The 25,842-nt window shown below is 38.4% G+C and overlaps 1 protein-coding gene across 2 annotated transcripts in view; it reads right to left on the bottom strand.

The window, feature by feature from the left end:
• COL4A3 (collagen type IV alpha 3 chain) overlaps nt 1-25,842 on the bottom strand; it is an 83,722-nt gene continuing 57,880 nt past the window's right edge. For both annotated transcript variants that reach the window (XM_070753333.1, XM_070753334.1), the window contains exons 31-52: nt 25,297-25,410; nt 23,680-23,847; nt 22,496-22,585; nt 20,215-20,349; nt 19,366-19,464; nt 18,835-18,924; nt 17,830-17,966; nt 17,613-17,739; nt 14,599-14,679; nt 13,032-13,130; nt 12,294-12,344; nt 11,066-11,248; nt 9,725-9,855; nt 7,996-8,068; nt 5,017-5,088; nt 4,738-4,857; nt 4,223-4,321; nt 3,496-3,708; nt 2,353-2,530; nt 1,956-2,070; nt 659-831; nt 1-303 (exon numbers count right to left, since the gene is read on the bottom strand). In XM_070753333.1, the coding sequence (XP_070609434.1) occupies nt 219-303; nt 659-831; nt 1,956-2,070; nt 2,353-2,530; nt 3,496-3,708; nt 4,223-4,321; nt 4,738-4,857; nt 5,017-5,088; nt 7,996-8,068; nt 9,725-9,855; nt 11,066-11,248; nt 12,294-12,344; nt 13,032-13,130; nt 14,599-14,679; nt 17,613-17,739; nt 17,830-17,966; nt 18,835-18,924; nt 19,366-19,464; nt 20,215-20,349; nt 22,496-22,585; nt 23,680-23,847; nt 25,297-25,410 (2,633 nt within the window). In that variant the 3' untranslated portion in view covers nt 1-218. The remainder of the gene's footprint in view (nt 304-658; nt 832-1,955; nt 2,071-2,352; nt 2,531-3,495; nt 3,709-4,222; nt 4,322-4,737; nt 4,858-5,016; nt 5,089-7,995; nt 8,069-9,724; nt 9,856-11,065; nt 11,249-12,293; nt 12,345-13,031; nt 13,131-14,598; nt 14,680-17,612; nt 17,740-17,829; nt 17,967-18,834; nt 18,925-19,365; nt 19,465-20,214; nt 20,350-22,495; nt 22,586-23,679; nt 23,848-25,296; nt 25,411-25,842) is intronic.

Here is a 25,842-nt window from a genome sequence, read left to right as displayed (position 1 = left end):
TTTCTTTTAAGATGGTATTTTTGTTTATTTTAGCAAAATAAAGGAATAAAAACATTGCACTTTTCATTATTGCACAACACTGGTTTTCTAATTTTTTGTACAAATATTGTACTGTTCTAATACATATTAAAAGTTTATAAAAGCATTTGATTTAATTTCAGACTTTTTTTTCCCGTGGGCAACAATACTGGAACTTCATTTTCAGATGACAGTTCTGCTCAGTTGGGTTTCCTCATGCAGACTTGACAGCGACTAATTATTTTTTTCATATTTTCACCTTTTAGAGTTTGTGGTACTGGTTTCCTTTAAATGTAAATAATAATAATACAGTTTAAATAAAACAATTAAATCAATGTCAGTCATCTGTATTTAAATCAAAGTAAAAGTAATAATTAGGACTATGTAGTTTGAAGTTGCACTTGAAGAAAGCTGACAATAAAACAGTTGTCATAAAAAATGTATTTATCAAATTTTGAAACTGCTCATCTGCCTCACAAAGGGACTTGCTAAATAAGGCTTATAGTGACAAGTAGGTATCAAAACAAAGACAGAAATAACTTTATTTGTGAATTGGGCAAGTGGTAGCATATGACAGTACAATGAAAGAATGTACTGACTCATTTTAAGTTGCATCACAAAGTAGTTTAAATAAAAATACCTGAACATTCTTCTTGAATTTAGTGTAGCCAACCAGAAACTGTAGGAATTTGAGTAGTAATTACACGTTCCTCGGCCATGGCATTCAATGAATGGAAGGGCACGAAATTTTTCTAAGCATGACCCCGGAGATGCCAAAGCTTGTCCAGAAGCTTCTGAGCCTGCACCCGTATACTATAAAGATAAATGACTTTCATTAAAAATCTTGTTTGGGTTAGTAATCTGTGGATAAGAAATACTAGTTTTAGACTTCCAATAATAATTGTACTTTATCTCGGGATATTAAGACCTGAAAGAATTCATCATAGTTATTTTTACATAGCAAGTTTTTGCTAATATTGGTAGGATTTGTAGCATCGTAGAACAACAGAAATTTCAGATTCTTTTTTTATTTGAGAACTTTTTCCCTTTGGCTCTGGAATATAATAATACAAACATAACCTAGTCTTGTGGATATTCTTGTGACTTTGAAATTTAAAAAATGTTATTGCCCTCCTGTTTTTTCTGAGAACAGTTATGATACATTTGTTAAAATATGAAAGATCCTCTTCTGTTTTTGTCATAATAATCTTTAAAATTTGTAGGGTAACTTAAAGAAACTATCTATAGGTACAATAATAATTTCCTTTTTGTTACTTTTGTAGTTCAAGGGTCTGTTGAAATAATTTGAAAAAGCACTTGATGATTAGTGCTAGGTTAAGCTTTCAAAAAACAACATATGGTTATAAAAATACTCACATAGCCATAAAATAGTTACAAACCCTTCTCCGCACATTAATTAAAAAAAAAGCTGCATCTGTGTCCGCCTTCAAGATAATCCAGACAAGAAATCAAAGCCATCTATCTACTACTAGTAAACTATAAACAACTCTTGTGTCTGCAACATTTAACTGCATGATAAAGTGCATCATAGAGCAAAACATTTTTAACCAACGTCCTTTAAATGGACTAATGTACAGAATGCATCCAAAATCCACGATCCATGTCTCCCATGGAATTAAATTTAGCAATTAGGGAGGGAGGGAAGGAAGGAAGGAAGGATAGAATGGAATGGAATGGAATGGAATAGAATAGAATTCTTTAGAGTTTTATTGCATCATAGAGCAAAACATTTTTAACCTACGTCCCTCAAATGGACTAATGTACAGAATGCATCCAAAATCCAGGATCCATGTCTTCCATGGAATTAAATTTAGCAATTAGGGTGGGAGGGACTTTTAAAAAAAAACTTCTTGCCTAATGAATCCTTTATTTCAAACAAAAAAACAGTACTTTTATTTATTTATTTTTCTTCTTACCATAACAAAAGAAAACCCTTTCCAAAGAGATTGCCAGCCTTGAGGGCAGGATGGAACTGAAGCTTTTTGACTGTGGACTGCTATCATCATTGCTGGACCTTCACAGACAACACATCTACAAAGTGAGAGACAAACACATCATGAGGAAAAGGGAGAAAGAAACTGCAGCAAACTAATGAATTTGGAGGAAAAGTGCTGATAAACTAGGTAGCCAGCTGAACACAGAAATTGAATAATTCCTTTTTTTAATTCACCTTTTTACAAAATCACTTATGCAACTTGATTTTGTTTTTGGAAACCAATAGTTTTATCTGCTGAATATTTATTATATAATGTTATGTATCAAATAAATATCTACATAGAAATCAGAAGGGGAAATCAAGTAGGGAAAATTTACCTGCTAATATAAGACTCTAAGGCTCTTCCAGAAATTGGGGCCATATCTTCAGGCATTGGTGCTTCTGTTGACAACCAGTAGGAGTAATCATTGCGAGAAGCAAATCTGCAGACCGCTTGGTTATTACATAATAAAAAGGGCATAGTAGTAAATCTTGAAAGACAGCTACCGGTTGTACCTGGATCATTCAGAAGAAAAGTTCTGGTAAGTTCAATAAAGTATATTATTGTGCTGTAAGTATGCTATTATGTTTATAATGTTAGTACAGATGAAATCACTACATGTTAGGGAAATGCTACAATAGAGAAATTCTGAGGGGGAAATAATCTGAGAACAAAGGAAGAGCAAAGGTTTTAAATGGGGAAATATCAAAAGCTATGGGAGGTGAACACTTTCTGGGATTAATTCCTTTGGAATTATCCTTGCTCTGGGTAAATCAATATTTAATTTACATTTGGAAGTTAAAATAAAATAGCTAGAAAACATACATTTGTCAATGTGACAATGTGGGTTTTTTCTCAGTGTTTTCTCAGGGATTGCTCCAATAATCCCTGTTTTTAAGAAGATGTTGGATAACCATTCGTCTGAAATAGCATAAGGTTTTCTGCCTAAGCCGGGGGTTGGATTAACAGTGTCTCCCAATCTTGGCAATTTGAAGATATCTGAACCTCAACTCCCAGAATTTCTCAGCCAGCAAATTCTGGGAGTTGAAGTCCAGATGTCTTCAAGTTACCAAGATTGGGAAACAGTGGATTATAAGACCTCCAAGGCTGACTCTGTAAACTGCTTAGAGCTGTAAAGCACTATGAAATGGTGTATAAGTTCAAGTGCTATTGCTTATGTTGGTAGTTATTCTTGACCAAAACTCTGATTAAGAGATGAAATTATCAGAAATAAAGTTCTTTGAACTGGACAATTCATATATACACTGTCTTCATTATCTTTCCCCTTCTGCTGCAAAGGAAAGATTCATCCTTAAGATGCAGATGTAGTCACAATTCTCTGGGAATTCACCATTTAAGACCTATGTTTAGGATTACACTGTTAGATTTGTTATTTTAATGGGGGGCATGAAATGTTTGCTTTTGCACAGCAAACTTTATGTGATATCTTAAGAAAAAATAAAACTATATATAAAAGTACCCAGGTCTTGTCCGTGTGCTTGTTCATTTCCTTGAACAAAAAGAAGAGAGTAGCCACTATAGATGTGAGTGGTCCCAGATGGACACGTAGGGATGTCTGTTGACTGACTATGCCGGGAAAAAATGAAGCCCCTTTTCAGTGGACTAGTTATGTAGCTTCCAGGGAATCCAGGAAGTCCCTTTACACCAGGAGATCCAAGCAATCCAGGTAAACCTATGGAGAAATTAATTTAAAAAATAATAATTAGAAATATTTGTGAACCTGTCTACCTACAAATTCTGTGTCAAATACAGTGGTACATCTACTTACAAACTTAATTCATTCTGTGACCAGGTTCCTAAGTAGAAAAGTTTATAAGAAGAAGCAATTTTCCTCATAAGAATCAATGAAAAAGCAAACAATATGTGCGATTGGGGAAACCACAGGGAGGGTGGAGGCCTTGTTTCCTCCCAGGAGATTCCTAGAGAGGCCCCACGGAGGCTTCTCCCTGCCTTTTCTGGTTATAGTTTCGGACGCTTGGGTTTGTAAGTAGAAAATGGTTCTTGAGAAGAGGCAAAAAAATCTTGAACACCCGGTTCTTATCTAGAAAATTTCATAAGTAGAGGCCTTCCTAGGTAGAAGTACCACTGTACACACAATATTTCCATGGCCAGGTACAAGAGAAAATCCAAATATTCCATTTCATTCCATCTTCTTATAATGAGTTCACCACTCCTTATTGTAGTACCTTTTTGCCCTTGAAATCCTTTTTCTCCTTTGGGTCCAGATGGTCCAGTTCTACCTGAAGCACCATGACGGCCTGACTGGCCCTTTGTACCAGGAGGTCCTGGATAGATGAATAGAAGAAAAATGTTAACATATGTTCAAAACATACCTAAAAGGAAGGGGTCATTCTGGAGAAGATTTGATGCAAACTTATTGCAAGACAAGCCCCAAGTAACAGATACTAATAACTAGTCCTCTGTATTTCACCCAGAAACACCTTCAAAAGCAGAAGTTCTCTGAGGTCTGCCAGGATATCTCCTGAGTTCCCTAACAACTAAAATGACAGAAAGGCATCGCAGCCAAAAGCTCCAAGTAGCACTGAGGCAATAATGACCACACCAGACTAATTCAAATAGAGCCGTGTTTTTCAATCTTGGCATCTTGAAGATGTTGGATGTCTCCCAGAATGTTGAGGTCCTCACACCTTTAAGTCCCCAAGGTTGAAAACCATTAAAATAGAGGAAAGGAAATATGTACCTGGGAGCCCAGGTGACCCACGGGGACCAGGATCTCCTGAGCTTCCTGGATTTCCTGGAGGTCCAGCAGGTCCTGGGCTGCCCGGGAAAGAAACTGCTTTCACAGATGATCCAGGCTGGCCTAATGATGAAGATACAAGCAAATAAAGGGTTCTTTGTTTATCTATGTATAACCACCATTATAAATTAATTGCCATTCTTTACAATTACAATTATTTATAAGCAAATAATATTACAAATCCAATTCAATTAAGTAAAACAGAACAAGTATATTTGCTACCAGGTGGTCCTGTTGGCCCTCGAGGCCCTGCTACTCCAGGTGGTCCAGGTGGTCCCCGATTGCCCCTTTCTCCTAAAAGGAAGATCCTAGTATTAGACATGATTATGATGCCAAAGCGGAAGTGGTATTCAGCCGGTTAGGACCGTTTCACACAAACCAACAGTGGAAATTTTAACTGGTTTGCTGAACAGGCAAATACCACTTCTGGCCGGCCACGTCCCCACCTGCCCATTTGCTGCTCTTCCCTGCCCACCGCTTGCCCATCTGCCCACTCACCACACCCATGGGGTATATATTTTGCCTTGCCACACAGCCCAGATCATCGTCTTGCCTCTGCGCCTCGCCCACTCTGCTCATCAAAGGTAAGCATGCTGCCTGCTCACTGTTCACCTTGTCTGGGTTGGGGAACATGCCATTCCCTGGCTCTGGCCTTCTCTGTGGCCATCACCCACTTGCCATTTGCCTTGCAGGGTTGGGGAATGTGCCATTTCCTGGTTCTGGCCTTTCCTGGAGCCTCTGCCCATATGCTACCTGTTCGCTGCTCATCTTGTGCCATTCCCCAGTTCTGATCTTCACCGGGGCCTCTGCCTACATGCTGCTCGCTCATTCTCCACCTCACTTATCTTTGTCCATGCCTTGGTGTGGATCCCCAGTAAGGCTCAGCTGGTGACCCTCCAGCTGCTAGTAGTTTTCGGCTGCTTTCCGAGAAGCTCCACTGCGACACCATCCCTCTGGTGCAGCAGGCCGTTCTATTGGTCGGGTCTGGCTACAAGCGGCACCGGCAGACAATGGGGTGTGCATGCGTAGCCGGTGCTAAGAACAGAGTGATGGTGGGACTTCTTCAGGCATCTTTTCTGCCTGGAGTTTTTGGCAGAAGAAGCCTGCAGCCACAGCCTCTTTTTCAGTGTGAGAACGAGAAACCTCCAGCCACTGCTACCGGATCAATTCCAGCTAGCAAAATGGTGGTGGCTGGTTCCCTTGCTGAAATTTACCAAAAGCTACAGGCTGAAAAAGAGGCCTGAAGTCCTGTTGCCGCCATCACCACCCAATTCTTTGTGCCAGCTGCACAGTGTGATTGCCTGCCTGTGTGTGGCTGCACCCCATTGCAAGACCCGGCCAGGAGAACTGCCTGCTGCAATGGAGGAATGACATCACAGCAGAGCTGCTCAGAAGACTGCTGGACTGCGGTGTCCCTTTAAGATACTTCAGTGTGAGGGGGAGAGGGACCATAAAAGGACAAGCTGCAAGAGCTGCCTTTTCTTCCGGTTCTTGGTGGGTGTGGCTTAGTGGGGTGAAGCCAAGTTGGCCAAGCCCACTTGACCTTGTGTGAGTGATGTTGAGTTGGCTCTGCTCAGTCACATGACCCCACCAAGCCACACCCACCAAACCACACCCACAGAAATGGTGTTTTTTTTAAATTGGATCCCATCACTGTAAAGAATACTTGCGAATTCCATAAAGCTTACATAAGTATGGGAATGCATGTCCTAATTTACTATTCTTCATTACTTTATCAGTTTTTGGAGGGAGAGGTTGATATTATTTGGTTTTGGTAATATAGTAGGAATTAACATCTAACAAGAAATTAGATTGTCTAACAAAGGATATTTATAGGGTCTGCAACGTGTATGTCCTCCTGGATCCACAGCTGAACCTTGAACGTCACCACTCGGCTGTGGCCAGGGAGGACCTTTGCCCAGGTTCGCCTGGTATACCAGTTTTGACCCTATTTGGACCCCGAGGCTCTACGCAGTCGCTCAGGCCCTCATCCCCCTCCATCTTGATTATTGCAATGCGCTCTACATGGGGATACCCTCGAAAAGTGGTCCAGAATGCAGCCGCGCAAGTTGTCATCGGTGCACCTCGGTACACCCATATAACACCCATACTCCATGAGCTGCACTGGCTCTCTATTAGTCTCCGGTCACAATTCAAAGCATTGGTTATATCAGTTTTTTGAGGGAGAGGTTGATATTATTTGGTTTTGGTAATATAGTAGGAATTAACATCTAACAAGAAATATGTATAAAGATGCACATTCAATACAAAGAGTGTTCTGCACAAATATCTACATTGGTCAATAATTGCATGCTTTTGCCTGGTATGTCTCAGAACATATAAATGTAGGTGAAGATCTTCAAGCCAAACAGCTATGAAATACTTGTTTTGAATCTTTATATTTAATGGCTAGTCCTGTCAAGGGAGTAATCTAACAAGAATGAAACACGGAAAAATAATCTTTGGACATCACCAAATACAGAAATGGGTTGATTTTACACTGGAATTTTCCTAACTAATTGAATCTCTTGAATACACTGTCAAAATAGATCACTGGCTGAGAATCTCCATGGCAACTAACAAGAATGTTCAACCTGTTTTGATTCTTTTTGAAGAACGTCTCTTTTTTCCTTTCTCGAGTCATATAAATTTTGAGTATTATTATTATTATTATTGTTGTTGTTGTTGTAATTAATGTGGGTCTCTTTCTAGGTTTAGAATCCCAAGTTCAAATTTAAGACTTTTTGCCTGCTACTCCCTGCTTTATAAATTGTGCAAAATGTAATCCAGTTTGATTTCAGAGCTAACAAGAACAATACATGTTCACACCATCTCTTGTAGCATGTAGACAGTAATGAGGAGGTGGTTCCTGTTTATCTTGCTTTCTTGTTCATTTTTGAGACTTTTGCTCAGGGGGAAAATGGCAAGGAAGCAGACAAGCTGCTCTCTATATCTTACAGTCAATTTGTAAAATCTTTGCGAGAAATCACAGCTCCAGAGATGCATTAAATGAAGCCCCTATATAGATCATTCTGGAAAAGGTCTTCATTGTGATTAATAGCTAAAAATAAATGGACAACTCAAATAATTAGTCCAGAAGAAGTGCTCTATCGACAGTATCCAATTTATATTTCATTCATGGTGTGTGATATATGAGTAACATAATATGGCATTCTAGAATGAGATAAAATGGAAACGTACCTTTTATTCCTGGTAATCCTAAAACACCAACTTCACCATCAAGGCCCTGATAACCAGGGATACCCTCAACTCCCTGTAAATCAGGATCAAAATAATCTTTATCAGTTTAAATCCATCTTCAATAGATTTTGTAAGTAGAGTAGAGAGAGAATGAACATCAACATAAAAAACACATTGTTAAGCAAACAATGGAAAATTGGAGAATACAAAGTCAATTGTCGTAGTTGCTAGCCTTATATTTCTATTATATCATTAAAAGTAAAAGTAGCAATGAAACCAATTCTCTGGTTTATTTAATCTACCTCTATTTTTAAAATAGGCACCTTCCTGTATAGATACCTCCCTGTATTCTTAACAATTTTTAATGATTTGGGAACCTGTATCGTTACTATTTAATACAATGATATGCAAACATAGCTACATTCCTTATTATTATACATACAGTCTTCTAAATGTTATTCTCAGAAGAATGATGGCCTTAAGAGAAGAAAAAATACCCACATCCTAAACACTCATATTTCACAGAACGTGGGATGAAAATTATTTTTGTATTTGCTCTGAGCTTCCCTGCTCCCATGTCTTAACGCCAGCTAGCTCTTAATTATAATAGAAATGAAACAGCTTATTCCATCTCTGAGTTGAACAGCAACAATGACAACAACAAAATCTTAGGACATTTCACCAGCCTAGTGACACCCACTAATACACCCACTAATTCTGCATTGATAGCTAGAAAAATGAAACAGAATAAAATTCTTGGTTTTTTAAAAACCGATTGTTCAAATTGAATTATTTTTTTAAAATGTGATAGCTTTCCTTATCAACAACTCAGATTGCTGCAAGTCTAAAATATAAAATTACCGTAATGAATGACTAACAAAGGATATTTATAGGGTCTGCAACTTGGGTGTCCTCCTGGATCCACAGCTGAACCTTGAACTTCATCTCTCGGCTCTGGCCAGGGGGATCTTTGCCCAGGTTCGCCTAGTGTACCAGTTGCGATCCTATTTGGACCCCGTGGCTCTACACACAGACGCTCAGGCCCTCATCACCTCCCATCTTGATTATTGCAATACGCTCTACATGGGGCTAACCTCAGTACACCCATATAACTCCTATACTCCGTGAGCTGCACTGGCTCCCTATTAATCTCCGGGCACAATTCAAGGCATTGGTTATCACCTATAAAGCCCTATATGGCTCAGGGCCAGATTATTTAAGGGACCGTCTCCTGCCACATACCTCCCAGAGACCAATAAGAACACACAGAGTTGGCCTTCTCCAGGTCCTGTCAGCTAAACAAGGCAGGTTCGCGGGGCCGTGAGGGAGGGCCTTCTCGGTTGCTGTCTCGAATTTATGGAATCAACTTCCCCTTGAGGTCCGTATGGCCCCTACTCTGCTGGCTTTCTAAAAGGCCATGAAGACCTGGCTATGCTGGCAGGCTGGGGGCCCTAAATCAACCACAAGCGTGTCCATGTGTCTGAACTGGTATGAATGACTAGTACGTATGCTGTTGAATTGTCTTAAGTTTTAATTAGGGTTTTAGAAATTAGTTCTTTTTTTCTTGACTTCTTTTTATTGTTGCTGTTATTTGTAATGTTGTAAGCCGCCATGAGTCCTTCGGGATTGGACGGCATAGAAATCAAATCAAGTCAAGTCAAGTCAAGTCAAATCAAGTCAAGTCAAGTCAAGTCAAGTCAAGTCAAGTCAAGTCAATAATTTAACTTACTGGCACACCAGGTGGGCCATCATCACCTTTCATTCCTGGTGGGCCTGGAATTCCATCTGTTCCTCGGACACCTTTGTCTCCTTTCAGGCTGTAGCTTGGGACTCCAGCAGGTCCCGGGCTACCAGGGACACCTATGTTTCATGGGGAATGTACATTCATTTGAGAGTAGTTCATTGTGTTATATTAAATTATTAAATAGTTTATTATGTTAAATTATATGCGTACTCATTCTTTTTCTTATATCTGCTTAATAAATTACAATGTATGTATAACACTTTTCAATTTCAATTTGCAAAGTTGGTAGTAAGGTCCACTTCCACAGGCAGCTGACAGGAAGAACACCCTCACACACACACACACACACACACACACACTTAACAGACCACAGGCTAAAGGCTTTTGGTCTAATACAATTTTGTGGAATATTAATAATATTGTATGTACCTCAGGGGGAAAAGTTCCTTAGAATACCATAGACAAAACCTATTGAAACAATTAGCCCACAACTCTCATAAATTCCTTTCTCAACATGAAAGGCTTTATTGGATAAGTTAATGGAAAACAACTTTATCGAGCACTAGTATTCTTGAAGATAAGTTGTATGCCTCCAAATCCAATAAAATCAAATACATTTGCAGGAAAGAAAATAGAAAAAATATATGCATCTCCACTGATATGCAGAAAAAAATGGTGGACATGCTTTGGATGCTTTGGTCTGATCCATCAAGGCTATTCTCATGTTTCTATATTAAATGCAGAGATTATTGGATAATTGGTACATAAGCTTCCAAATGTTAAAATATTAATGACTGGGAGAGCTAGTGGTAAAAAAGTCAGCCAATGAATAGGCATAGCAACTGGGTCAGCTAATAGAAGTTAACCACTTCTGAGTCCATGCAGGGAATCGAAATTGAGAAGCTTAAGGCTGGGTGTGGCTCAGTCTTCCACTCTGAATTCTGCTGAAATGAAACTAACTGTTCTCTGCTGTCTGTAACTTCTTGAAGAAGAACTCTGCTAATGGTATTGTAAATTCATCTGTTACTATGTTTATAAAGAAGTTTATGAATCCAGATGAATCAGTCATCTGTGTGTGCATTTGGTTTTGAATTTTGCAACAAACTTTAATACCAAATTTCTTCCCTACAGAAGACAGCTGTTTGGCTCCTTAACTGTAAAGCAGAGCAGGTAAATGAAGAGGAAAAAACACCTCAAATGAAAGTAGAAGAAGATTCACAATGAATCTGATCAGGCATGAGAAATCAATAAATGCATCTATTTTGTAATAATTATAAGATGCAGGAAAGCAAATGTTAAAATTGCTGTATAATAATGGCTTCTTACCTGGATTTCCATCAAGGCCAGGAGGACCTCTATTTCCTTTGAGGTTAAGGATTCTCCATGGTTCTCCTGGAAGTCCTGGTGATCCAGGTGAACCAGGAGGTCCACTTGGTCCTTGGTCTCCCATAGCACCTTTAAAGCCTTGTAGACCTGGAAAACCAGCTATTCCCATATCTCCTTTGATACCTTGGAAATGAATATTTTAATCAAGTTAAGAACATATTGGTCATTATATTTTAAGGGTACTATGATTTGTTCCAAAAGTTCTAAAAATCCTAAGTGAATGATGTCAAGAAATATTAACATTATTCATCATTACTGGTCTATCAATGGATGTGTTGCTTTCCATGTATTTTCCATGACTATACTTTCTGGCAATAAAATCTACTTTCCACTTACAGGAATTATAACATTAGATATATAACCCAGTTTGGATCATATGTTCTGAGTTAGAAGTTACTTTCTTTATAACCATCACCGTTAATGTTACTGCATTTCTAATCAGATGATGTGATGACCTATCGGTCAAGAGTAGACAATCCAGGAAACCTGAACCATTTATATTCAGCTCCTCTACCCTGGCTCGTCCAGTTAGGATAACCTATAGTATATAGTCAATCTTGAAATATACAAAATAAAACTAACTTTATTAAAAGAAAACATATCAAAAATCTATGTGTGTGATAAAATACCTTAGCACTTAGTATTAGCATCCTGTCGGCTCTCTTAAGGAATTCAGGAAAACTTTAATTGTGCGGTACCAAAAAAACTATTTATAGCAATTCTTCCTCATAAGAATAATTATTCCTTTTAGAAGAATGGAAGGAATACAGTAGTTCTAAAAAGCATTCTTTTTTGTAGTTGTAGTATCCACCCAATTATTAGCTATAATATATCAAACATGTTTGATATATATGCAAATTGTGTGTGTGCGTGTGTACACACATGTGTATGTATACGTATTGTGTCAAGAGCATGCGTTTCTCTTTTACCACCTGGATTTCCACCCTCACTGGAAATATACGGTAATTGCATAATAAAAATTTTCAAATATACAGCGTGGAAGATTTTTCAAATTTTGCATTATGAATTAACAGCATCACAAGGTTGTGTTGTGGGGAAAATAGGAGAGGACGGTATGTTGACTATTTCACTATTTTGAATTATTTGTAAAAATAATAAACATAGGATAAATTAACTAAATAAGACACGGAGTACTGTATAATTTTACCTTTAGGTCCGGGAGGTCCTTTAGGGCCAGGAATTTGTTGCCCTGGGGAACCTATATGACGATAATGTATTTTTTATTTCGAAAGTAAATCAAAATTTAAGAAGCAATAAATTACAATGGTATTAATAAGAAATATGGCTAAAATTCATATTCCAAAGATTCCAAAAATTCATAAACAAAACCCACTTTTTTCTATGAATTCATTTAATAATGCTTTTTATTTCTTAATAAATTTATTTAACGAAGGAGTTGCTTGCTTAAATAGTTCCAACATAACTAATACATATTTGATTTCCACATTGCTACAAAGTATTTCCAAGTTGCTATTAATAAGTACTGTATATAACTGGTTCAAACTCTTGTTCCAAAAAGTATTTGAAATACTGTACATTTTAGAAGTACAGTCTTAAGAATAAATGGAATCCCATTTTTATATTCCTTATCATCTTTACAATATTCTAAATAAGGAGAAATAATCAAAATACTCAAAATGGTTTCGCACCCAACATCTAACAACAATAACAATCAATTCAAATAATGTCCAATATAGAAATGATATGCTTAAAATTAGCAAAGGTGCCATTGGTAGCCATTCTTTTAAAATAGTCTTCTTAAAGGGTAAACAATTAAATAAAATTTGAAGACCTGTCAGTAATGAAAATAATTTTGGCAGGGTATCACAACCCCAAACTAGCAATTTTTTTGATAATATGAAAATGATTGCAACACAATAAAAACCTTGTGATCCTGATTCTCCAGGAGGACCATAAGTACCATCATGTCCTTGATTACCCTTTTCACCAGCTAATCCATTTTCACCAGGCAATCCAACTGGACCTGAGGAAAATACATTTTAAAAAGATATTTATTACGTATGCATTTCCAAAAATGGAAAAAAACCCACATTTGCTTAATATCATATAATGGGAGAATAGTTTGCTAAACAAAATAAATATATTTTTAGAGATGTCAAAACACTGATACCTGCAAATCAAATTTTGTTTGTCCTTGAAACACTATAGAAAAAATATATTGTGCTGCCTTCTAGAATACTGATTGTTAATGTCTCTGAATTATAAGATAGTATATCAAGTAGACTATATTCCAGTTGTTCTTCATTACAGATATGTGAATACCTGGACTGCAAGCTCTATAATATCAATATCATGTTTGGTTTTCACGACAATTCTCAGCAACCATTTAGGACAACTTTTGAGAACCCCCAAATCCCACTCCTGGCTGGCCCTGCCAACCTAGCCTCTCCCATTCCAGGAGTCCCAATGTGGCCTATTTTGGATGCAGGCAAGTTCAAGGCATGCCCAGAGGCTCAGGAGGGTGAAAAATGGGCCTACTGGAAGTTCAGGAAAGCTGGAAATGGGCCCGTTTCCAGCCTCCAGAACCTCTGGAGCCCTAGGAGGCCATTTTTGCCCTCCCGGAGGATTGAAAAAAGCCTCTGGAGGCCAGGGAGGTCACCCCCCACTTGGTGCCAGAGTCTGACTAAGCCATGCCCACCATGGCTATGCCCACCCGGTAACTGGGCAGGGAACCTCTTTCAAAAAAAAAAATGAAGTCCACCTAATGTTTTAGATTCCTCGGCTATTGGATTTCCATTCATATTATTCTCATGAGATATGGGTCTCTATAAATTGACCATTCTTATAATTTTTGCTAACTAATAATGCTCATACTGCTCATATCTTTTGTGTTCATTGATAAAACCCAAAAAAGAAACAGCTTTATTTGCCATCTTGCTAATATTTGAGCAAGCTGACAACAGCAAGAAGCAATATCACTAACTTTTTCATATTCTTTTCCCTGGTAGTAACTAGATAATATTTAGAAGGTTAAAGAAACAAGAGCAGTACATTTGATCAGGAGTTGCAAACCAGAAACAACTCCAACTGTGTCCAGTTCATCTGTCATATCCACCAACAAAAGATCCATTCCCATTAATAATAGCTATGATTTCAAACCAAAGAAGGCAGTATGGAAATCTATGAGCTAAAAAGCAGTATGCCACATGTTCAATTACTTTGGTTTCACTGCTTCTATAGTTTGCAAAGCTCTGCATCTCTGCATGCAATGTGAGATATGGCAAAGATGGATTATGTTTTGCATTATTGGTCATAAGCCATCTCTGCTTCTCAACTAAGCATGAAAAACATTTCTCTTTCAGGAAGAGACAAAAGAGCCTGGAAGAGATAAAATAGATTCTTAGACTTTCATGCTCTCTATTTATAGATAGATAAAACCAGATTTTAAAAAAATAAATGGTTGCATTTTTAAGAGTGAAGAATGTACAAACCTGGATGTCCTCTAACACCATTTTGTCCTGGAAATCCTTTGCTACCTTTAATACCTTTACTGCCCACAGGTCCTGGCTGTCCTATAAATAGAATATAACACATTAACAAAAAAATTTATCATAAAGGAGAAAGCAAAGTGGATCCATCTTTTTACTTCATTGACTATAAGTACTTAGATGTTCTCCACATTGCTTAAGGTAGCACAGACAATTAAATGCCCTACTTCACGTTCTGTCGAGCTCTCTGGTAGAATCCTCCTGAAAAGGCACAGATACAATTTCAGACACACACATGTTTGAAAATTCAAAATAATGTTCTTTATACCGAAAATGCAAATAAACGAAGCACCCTTTTTGTATAGCAAAGAGCACTCGTCTCCAAACAAACTGATAATTTGTACAAGTCCCCTATCAGTTCTGTGATACTTAGCTTGCAGCTGTGAGGCAATTCACAGTCCTTCTTCTTTCACAAAGTGAAACACACTTTGCCCTGGTTTAGTTTCAAAGCGGGGGAAAATCAGCACACAAAGGTCAAAGTCAGCAAAGCAGGCACGAAACACAAGGATCAGATAATCCTCCACAATGGCCAAGCCCACAGGCTGCTATTTATAGCAGCCTCATTAATTACCACAGCCCCACCCAACCACAGGTGGCCTCATTTTCTTTGATAATAATATCTCAGTTGTTGCTGCCTATGCATCGCTCTCCACATGCATGGCTGTATCATTAACTCTTGTTCCGAATCCAAGGAGGAGCTAGATAATTGATCTCCTTCTGAGCTGTCTGCCACACTCTCCTCCTCCCTGTCACTCACGTCTCCTTGGTCAGAGGAGCCTTCATCATCAGATTCCACCGGGAGAAAAACAGTCCTTGGGGCAGGAGCTGGGCCAGAGCTAACCACAACACTTCATGGCCTCAACCAAACACTCTCCTTGCCCTGATCCTGAGACAATCTGCTAATAATCTTTGAGGTCCCATCCTCACAATGGAGCCTTACTCCTAGTAGGCTCCTCTATTTTCCAATGAAACAAGCAGAATCAAAGTGATCTGCCAAGAAAGTAGTTGTTTCCATCAGGAAGCAAGATGCAAATTCCTGCATAGACATTTTAATTTGCAGGAGGAGCCTGAGAGAAGCAGGTGATCTGCAGATTCAGCCCACTGCAGGGCCATCTTGTCCATCCTGATGTGAGGCTGTGTGCTTTTGTCGTTATTTCTGTTTTATCTGTCAGAAAGAACAGGACCTCTCCAGAAACTAACTTTTTCTTTTTGTCTTATTTTTAGAGTAGAATAGAATAGAATAGAATAGAATTTTATTGGTCAAGTGTGATTGGATACACAAGGAATTTGTCTTGGTGCATATGGTCTCAGTGTACATAAAATAAAATATACATTTGTCAAGAATCTTGTGGTACGACACTTAATGATTGTCATAGGGGTCAAATAAGCAATGAAGAAGCAATATTAATAAAAATCTTAGGATATAAGCAACAAGTTACAGTCATACAGTCAACATGGGAGGAAATGGGTGATAGGAATGATGAGGAAAACTAGTAGAATAGAAGTGCAGATTTAGTAGAAAGTCTGACAGTGTTGAGGGAATTATTTGTTTAGTAGAGTGATGGCGTTCGGAAAAAAACTGTTCTTGTGTCTAGTTGTCTTGGTGTGCAGTGCTCTGTAGCGACGTTTTGAGGGTAGGAGTTGAAACAGTTTGTGTCCAGGATGTGAGTGGTCAGTAAATATTTACCCCGCCCTCTTTTTGATTCATGCAGTATACAGTATAGATTAAGAAACAAGGACTGATCTTGCAGAAAGTGTTACTATTCTATCACAACGTCAGTTACCATCTCCATAGTGTTTTTTCCTTTCTCCAACCAAGTGATGAGGTTTGGTAGAGACAGGAAAAATGAAGAGAATGAAGAAACATCTCATCACCTTTTCTCCTCTCTAACAGAGGCTTATTAGAAATGAAATAAAGATGATTCTTCTCTTTCTTTCACTGCAGCTGCTCTTACTCCATGCTTCCATCCCAGCCACCTTAGACTATTATCATACCACCTGCCCTTCTTTGAGGAAATTAATTTTCTTTGCATATTTTGATGTCATGGAAGAAAAATACTACATGCTTTTTGAAGCTTTCTTCATGTTTTGCAGATAGGTGAAATTCCCTATATCTCTTATTCCAGTCATATAATAAGCTTTCAGATTTCTTAGCCAATAATTATTGGAAAGTCAAGAATTACAAAAGCCCACCGTCTATATGTTTTTTCCCACCCTTCTGATTAAGTTGGCAAGAAACAACAGTATATGACTAGCTCACTACTCTGAATGGTTTGTGAATCATTGGTGTTTTCAAGAAACTAGGATCAAATAATATAATTTAAAAACAATTACTCAGATTATTGAGGACAATATGCTGACTCTGTAAACCATTTATAGATGGCTGTAAAAGCACTATGAAGTGATACATAAGTCTAAGTGTGATTACTATTATTTAAGTACTTCCGGGCAGACAATGATCATATACAGGAGGGTCCCTGATATTTCCATATTAAATGCTATTATTCATTTCAAACTTCAAGAGAGAGCAGTACAAATTTGCATCCATACTGTCTAAAGACAGTATGTCCATATATTAGCTGTTATTTTTTACTAGAAGAATAGTAGATGCTGCTGCTTGAGTATAATTTTAAAACTCAGAAGTTATCTTGTTTTAATGTTTTGCTTGATGTTTACATCAAGCATGGACTACTGGTGTTACTCCCAACTATTTTTATACTCCTCAGAGCCTAACATGATTGAGAGTTAAAAAACTAGTATAGCTATTTGCCATTTTGAGGAAAAAGAATGAAAGCTATACGATTAGTTCCAAAACAGTGTGTCTTAATTAAAAAGCAAAGGGAGAAAAAATAATCTACAAATCTAATCTCTCTGTGATCTGGCCTCTTATGACCCTCAACCCATCAAGCTTTTAAAGTTTTGGCCAACAAACGATTGCTCCCATCATTTTATTTTACCTGTAATTCCTGGAAAACCAGGATCCCCTCTGTTTCCAGGTAGTCCAGGTACTCCAACAAGACCTGGGTGGCCTGGTGAGCCACGTGCCCCTTTTCTTCCCCTCTCTCCAAGAAGTCCTGGATTACCCTAGCAAGTAGCAACAAAATAAAACAGTAACTAAAAGACCAACAAGGGAACATTGCCTGATACAAGGAAAGTATCACCAGCTTTCTATACCTTAGGTCCTGGGTTTCCTGGAGGCCCAGTACCAGGTTTAGGTTCTCCTTTATCCCCTGGAATACCAATAAAGCCAGGTGGGCCTGCTATACCTGGTGATCCAGGCTCACCTGAAGAACCTTGCTCCCCTTTATAACCTGAAACAACATAACATTGAAGTGGTTTTTTTTAATACTTTGATTTATTTGAAACGTCAGTGAAAATCCCACCATCCAAAATCATCAAGTTTACTAATGCAAATATTAAATGAGATATAAGTTCTGATCAGTGGTGGGTTATAAATAATTTTGCCACCGGTTCATGCACACATGTGCCCGCACAACATTTCTGCACATGCGCAGCAGCATCCCAGGTGGTGGGAGGAACATACTGCCGCCAGCGCTACAGGTTCTAAGAACTGGTCCGAACCAGGAGCAACCACTGCTGGTTCTGATCTGATCTCAAAATCCTTGGTTATAAATTATAAAGCTACTGATACTCTTTGTTGTTGTTGTTGTTGTTGTTATAGGGTAACATCAGAATCTTGAAAGCATGTCAGAGTTTCCCTCTCCTCTTATTCCAAACAGAATTCAGGTGGGGTTATGTTGACTTTCCTTTTCTTTCCCATGACTAATTTTACATTTATGTACTTAAATTTCTTCACATTTATCTCTATACATCTCTATAACTTGTTAGTGAAAATAAAGTTGTACTTAAATTACTCTACATGAGAGCAATGGGCCAATAGGAGGAGAATGTTTAAGTTAAATTGTCTGTTGAATCCAAATATGATTTTGTGCATGAATATTTTACATTTATTATGCATTTTATTTAATTGTAAAATGAGAGTAGAATTGCATCTGCAAGCATTATACATATTTTTATATTTTACACATGCATAAAATGTGAGTGAGAGTATCTAAAGCACACAGTCTATGCACAATCTTGTATCCAAATCTTGCTAAACTAAGGTTTTACTGTTTTAGTATTACTATGATGATAATTTAGATATTTTAACAAGATTACCTGGCGTTCCCATGCCTCCTCTGTCTCCTGGAATTCCTGGTATTCCATAAATTCCAGGAATTCCTGAATGTCCTTTATCTCCTTTATCTCCTAAAAAAATAATTGATGTTGAAATTAATTATATACTGTAGGGTTAAAATGTGATTGAAAAGTCTTTATCATAGTCATTACTGTATGTTTCAGAATATTTTTGGTAAGAAAAAAAAGCTGTAGTCTTCCAGCTTGTCTTCATTGAGTTATTATTCCAACATATCCCATTAGATATTGGGAGAAGTCTGATAATTCAAATATTCATTCATATTTTGATCAAGTTAAAATGAGATGTATTCATAAACAGATTGTTCCTTTTATTAAAATCCCAGGGGCACATATGCAATAATTGGTGACTATCTGTACATCATATCAAGCCATTTCACAAATACATATAAAGTCACAGAAAGACAGGGTTGATTAACTCTTTAGTTCAACATAACTAACTGAATAACATAAATTTGCCTAGCTGAGAACCGAGATCAAAGGAAACCTACATACCTGGTGGTCTTAGAGTACCTGGTGGTCCAACAGGACCTACACATCCTTGTACACCTTGCTGACCCTTTTCTCCCTTGTGTCCTGTTCTTCCAGAAGGTCCTACGGTGTCAATGAATAGAATTAAATAATAAAAAAGACCACAATATCTTCTTGATTCAGAATAATAGGCACAAAGAAAAGAGATTGAAATGAAATGGTGATTTTGTAATATAATCTGCTACATTTGTTTAACTATTTGCATTTTAATAATGATAGTATGCATACATTATAATACCACATAATGAGTTTATTTTGTCCTAGTAAGTTGTATGAACTTAGCTGCCGAGGTTCATAAAACACTATTTAAAATGTTGGCTTACTCAATAAACTGGTTAAATAAGTATACGTGAACTAAGGTATATCTATTAAAAACTCTTAAATAATAAGTTTCTTCACTTGTAATAAACTAGAATATGTGAAATTGTTGCTCAGAATTGTATTCTAAAATGGGAGCCATACAATCTTTTGAATAAAAAAAATAAAATGGAACTGCACACTCCATCTCTGTCACCATCTTCTTTGGAAAGTGGATCCAGAATGAGTGAAATTTCCAGTACAACAGTGGTAGGATGGCATTTAGCCTTTCCTCTCTCACTCCTCTAATTTCCTCAATCTACTTTATGGATCTGAAGGAGGAAATACATTGCAAGTCTTGGTAAGTAAAGATAATGGATTAAATCCTTTTTGGACAATGCTATTTCTCTTTTGTAAAGAAGCAACAACTAGACACTATAGAATACAGTGAACAGAAAAGGTATATTTCAATATGAAATGCAGAACTTGTAACATAGTGATAGTATAGCTTTATACCTTTAATTCCTCTCTCTCCTTTATCTCCATAGATCTCTTTAGATTCTGATAGCCCAGGAGGACCTTTATCACCTGGTTCACCTTTTTCTCCAAAAGATCCTTTCCTTCCTTTTGGTCCTGGAGAGCCCGGAGAACCTAAAAATAATAAAATAGATGAAAATTATTTTTTTGCTACCAGGTTCAAATGCTAAATGAGGCTAAAACTCTAAGGAAACAGAGTTGGGTATTTAAGCATTAAGTCCAATTTCCTGAACAGATCAAAAATCTATGCTTGAATTTGATATAATTGAATGTAATTTGAACCATTACAATGATCTTATATATATTGATTTTACAGAAGACAACACTGAAAAAGGCACTGCACAGTCTCAAACCATCTCTATCCATTGGACCTGATCGACCTTTTTTAAAACTTCTTAAAAAAAACCCTCTTTCCATTTCCCTAGCAGAACCTCTGAGCATAATTTTTGAACAATCTTTCAGGACCATCTCCTTGACCAACCTATGGTCACTAGCCACGGTCATTCCTATCTTCTCAGCCTAGACCCCAGCCTAGTTGAAAATTACAGACCAATCTCTTTTTGTTGCGTCACCTGCAAAGTCATGGAATCAATCATTAACCAATCCATTATTCTCCACTTAGACACAAACAACCTACTCTCTAACAAATAATTTGGTTTCAGGAAAAAAAAAATCCTGTAATCTGCAACTCCTACACTGTAAAAACATATGGACTACACAGCTTGATCAGGGCAAAACAATAGACACAATTTACATAGACTTCTGCAAAGTCTTTGACTCATTGGTACATGACAGACTAATTCTAAAACTGAAATCTTATGGCATTTCTGCACTCCTGCATAAATGGATAACTGTGTTCCTGTCAGTCAACGTGGTCAAAATTAGGAAGCGTTCTATCAAATCCTGTATCTGTTAACAGTGGTGTCCCCCAAGGCAGTTTTTTAGGGCCAAGACTTTATACTTTATATAAATGACCTTTGCGATCATATTAAAAGCAACAGCTTCTGTTCTGTTCTATTATTTTTCTTTTTTGCTTTTTTACAGAGATTTCCTAGGTGCCATTTATTTATTTAACTCTCAAACAAATATATTAGACGAAATAGAAAGGAAATTTGGAATACAAATGCTGGCCTTGCTATACTGAAAACATTGTTAACTCTGAAAAAAAAAATCAATACAGTAGTACCTCTAGATACGAGTTTAATTCGTTCCAGAAGGGAGCTTGTATGTCGAACAACTCGTATCTGGAACAAATGGCTTTAGATTATGTTTTTCCCCTCCGAGATAACCAGAAGCAAGGATTCTTGCGCCACCTAGTGGACGCTCGGCTAGTATCCCGAATTTGAGCTCAGGTCTTGAAAATAAATTTCTCTCCCCTTGTGGCTCGTATCTTGGAATACTCGCAGGTGGAGCAGCTCGTATCTAGAGGTACTACTGTACTTGAATATATCTAGATATCATTGGTTATTTTATATCCCATGCTTCTACAGTACATACAGAAAAAGATATACAAATAAAAGCAACAGGACTATTATTAAACTCTTCCAAAAGGCTTAACTGAATATAACAATCTTGTTTTTCTCCTGTAGGGGAGGAGTAGGAAGGAAAGTAAATTTCTAAGAGAGTGTCATCCATTATCCTTCTCTGTTTCCTAGGGGTGACATAAATGCTCTCAAAAACCTGGAAAGCTTCTAAGAACAACAGAAAAATGAAAAGTTACCTGCAATCAATCATCTACTTTGTTGCCCGAGTTTTCATGCAAAACCCCCCCTCATTCCTTATTTCAATGCACAGGGATTACTTGAGAAATGACATGACAATTAAGCAGAAGTGAAACTAGAGGTAGAGTTGAGGTGGCGCAGCAGGTAGAGTGCAGTACTGCAGGCCACTAAAGCTGACTGTAGATCTGCAGGTCAGCAGTTCAAATCTCATCAGCTCAAGGTTGACTCAACCTTCCATCCTTCCAAGGTGGGTAAAATGAGGACCCGGATTGTGGGGGCAATATGCTGGCTCTGTTAAAAAGTGCTATTGCTAACATGTTGTAAGCCACCCTGAGTCTAAGGAGAAGGGCAGCATAAAAAATTGAATGAACAAACAAACAAACTACTATGTTGATGGGAAACAAATATGATTCTACTGACAGAGGTTAGAATGACTTCTGTGTATATTTCATCAGTTCAAATTATATGGACTATTGACTAATATTTTAGAAGTAGTGCCCCAGGTAAGGCAAACATTACACAACCATTACACAACTTACCTCTGCCTCCAGGGATTCCTGGATTTCCAGAGACTCCAGACAATCCAGGGTTACCCACGTGACCCATCAAACCTCTTTCTCCTCTGAAACCTACCAGAAGTGAACCAAACACATCCATAAATATAATAGATATTGCCCAGCCACTCAAAGGCTTTATTTATTTATTTAATTGGATTTATATGCCATGGCTCTCCAAGGACTTGGGGCAGTTTACAACATATGAAAACAATGCAACATCATAATCCAATTAATTTAAAACAGTTAATCTAAAACACCAGTAATATTAAAATCAGTCATTGCCATTCACACAACAGACATACACTACATTCATTTGGCCAGTGGGCTAGAGTCTAATGGTTTATGTTTATGTTTATTTAGATTTGTATGCCGCCCCTCTCTGCAGACTTGGGGTGGCTCACAACAAAGTAAAAAAACAATTTACAACAAATCTAAATTTCTACTAAAAACATTTTAAAAACCCCATTTTCTAAACACACACACATACATACACACATACTATTCATAAATTGTATATGCCTGGGGGAGATGTCTCAGTTCCCCCATGCCTGACGACACAGGTGTGTCTTAAGGAGCTTACGAAAGGCAAGGAGAGTAGGGGCAGTTCTAATCTCCGGGGGGAGTTGGTTCCAGAGGGCCGGGGCCGCCACAGAGAAGGCTCTTCCCCTGGGGCCCGCCAACCGACATTGTTTAGTTGACGGGACCCGGAGAAGGCCCACTCTGTGGGACCTAATCGGTTGCTGGGATTCGTGCGGCAGCAGGCGGTCTCGGAGATATAATGGTCCCAAGCCTAGTGGTATAAATGAGCCTTGAGACTCTTGTGGATGGTGAGGAGGGGGGGTCAGTGCAGATTCTAGAGGGCCAGGGGCCCCACAGATAAGGCTCTTTCCCTAGACCCCGCCAAGGACATTGTCTAGTTGACGGGATCTGGAGAAGGCCAACTTTGTGGGACCTCACTGGTCGCTGGGACTCATGTGGCAGGAGACGGTCCTGCAAATTATCTGGTCCCATGCCATGTAGGGCTTTGCATGACCTTTGAAAGAAATCCAATTTTTACTAAAGAACCCCATCATTTGCATAAATGTTAACAGTATAATGTGACCTTTATTAAATGACAATGAATACATTAATTATATCAAGATTAATCTTGCTTAAGGAACATTTACCTGGTGCGCCTGGTATTCCTGTCTTACCACATTGTCCTTTGATGCCAGGCAATCCTTTATTTCCTCCAGGGCCTTGTAATCCAGGAAGTCCAAATCGTCCTGGAAATCCTGGGATATCTAATCCTGGAATACCTGGATCTCCTTTGGCTCCTATTCTTCCTCTGCTACCTAAAAAGGCATACATTATCCAATTTAAGTTTTCAGAAAAGAACAGGCTCCCTTTTATCACAAACGAAGGATTGCATCAGCATTTATGTAAAAAAAAAAAGTAGAGGTCATCTCTTTCTGTGTGGACACAGAGCCTATTAACAAATTTAAAAAGTTTATTGTAATACAGTAATACCTCTTCTTACGAACTTAATTGGTTCCGGAAGTAGGTTCGTAAGGTGAAAAGTTCGTAAGACGAAACATTGTTTCCCATAGGAAACATTGTAAAAGCGATTAATGTGTGCAAAGGGGAAAAAAAACGCAAAATGGCACTCTGCTGGGCGCCACCACCCGGCTGTCACCTTTTAAAACAGCCGGGGGGGGGGGCTTCTCGGTGTTCTCTTGAACCCGAACTTTTCGGGTTCGGGAGGCCGCCGAGAAGCGCCGCCGCCCGGCTATCACCTTCTGAAACAGCCGGGGGGCTTTTCGGCATTCTCCCGAATGACGAACCCAGAAGTTCGGGTTCGGGTTCCGGAGGCCGCTAAGAAGCACCCGGCTGTTTCAGAAGGTTACAGCCAGGTGGCAGCGCCCGGCAGAGCGCCGTTTTTTCAATCGGTGGCGGTGTTTTCGGCCGATCTGGAGACTGGAAAGGAGGTGGGGAATCCCAATAGGGAATTCCATGTGCGGAGCTTTGATGTCACGAAGACGTCCTTCCTGGAGGCCACGTTCAGGAGAACGCCGAGAAGCCCCCCGGCTGTTTCTGAAGGTGACAGCCAGACGGTGGCGCTTCTCGGAGGCCTCCTGAACCCGAAAATTTCAGGCTTGGGTTCTGGTTCGGGAGAACGCCGAGAAGTCCCCCAGCTGTTTTAAAAGGTGACAGCTGGGCAGTGGCGCCCAGCGGAGCGCCATTTTGCGATCTGCGGTGGGTTCGTAAGCCGAAAAAAGTTCGTAAGAAGAGGCAAAAAATTTCCGAACCCCGGGTTCGTATCACAAGGGATTCATTTCACGAGGTACTACTGTATTTTGTAAAGGAAAATTTCTTTAATCATGACAAGAAAAGCAACTAACCCCAAATTCATTGGATCATCAAATTCATGTTGAAAAAGCTAATCATTACAATACTGACTTTTATCTTTGGACCTGTTTCTATAAAATGTTAGTAAAAAATCAGGGAGCAGAATAATTTAGAACACCACCAACATTACAATAATAAAGTATGACTTACACTGATGCAATGCCCTCCACGGTTGAATATAACTTGTATGTACCTTTCACAACTGATGTTAAAAACATATCAGGCTATAAGAGGACTGTGTTTATTAGATTTATTATTATTTTATTTATTAATTCAATTTCTATGCTGCCCTTCTCCTAAGATTCAAACAGCCATTGAGACTGCCAGAACTATCGTACTATTAAATTTTAACACATGATTGATGTATCAGTGTCACTATATCTGTGCATCATTACCTTGTGGTCCCATTACTCCACATCGACCTGGTGTTCCTGGTAAACCAATGAGACAGTGGCCAATTTTTCCTGGAAGACCTTTTTCTCCTGGAGCTCCAGGATCTCCAACCTCCCCTGGAAGATATTCATCATATTCAATTTATTTAAAATTAGTACCCTCCACCTTTTTTTTTTGTCTTATATTCCAAAACACAAATTTCACTTAAACAGAGTGTGGAGGGGAGGGGGAAGAGGGAGAGGGAGAAGGGGAGGGGAGAGGGAGAGAGGGAGGGAGAGAGAGAGAGAATCTCAAATGTAAAAATGAATGTAAGATTTAATTGATCAAGGCAATAGGAGAAGAAATACTATTGGCCTCAGAGGCTTATGTAGTTCAATATTATAAGAGCACAAGGTGATTCTTAACTACAACCAGGATATTATCGATTACAAATCATTTATCTATTTTTCCCCTGGCAACCAGAAGTCAGCAGTTTCTTATCATAGAAACACATTTCAATGTACAGTAGTCCCTCACCTATCGCTGGTGTTACATTCCAGACCTGGCCG

The sequence above is a fragment of the Erythrolamprus reginae genome, chromosome 5 (genome assembly GCF_031021105.1).
Source record: "Erythrolamprus reginae isolate rEryReg1 chromosome 5, rEryReg1.hap1, whole genome shotgun sequence".
Lineage (NCBI taxonomy): Eukaryota > Metazoa > Chordata > Lepidosauria > Squamata > Dipsadidae > Erythrolamprus > Erythrolamprus reginae.
Note: the sequence above shows the minus strand (reverse complement) of the source record. Positions and strands in the feature narration are given on the sequence as shown.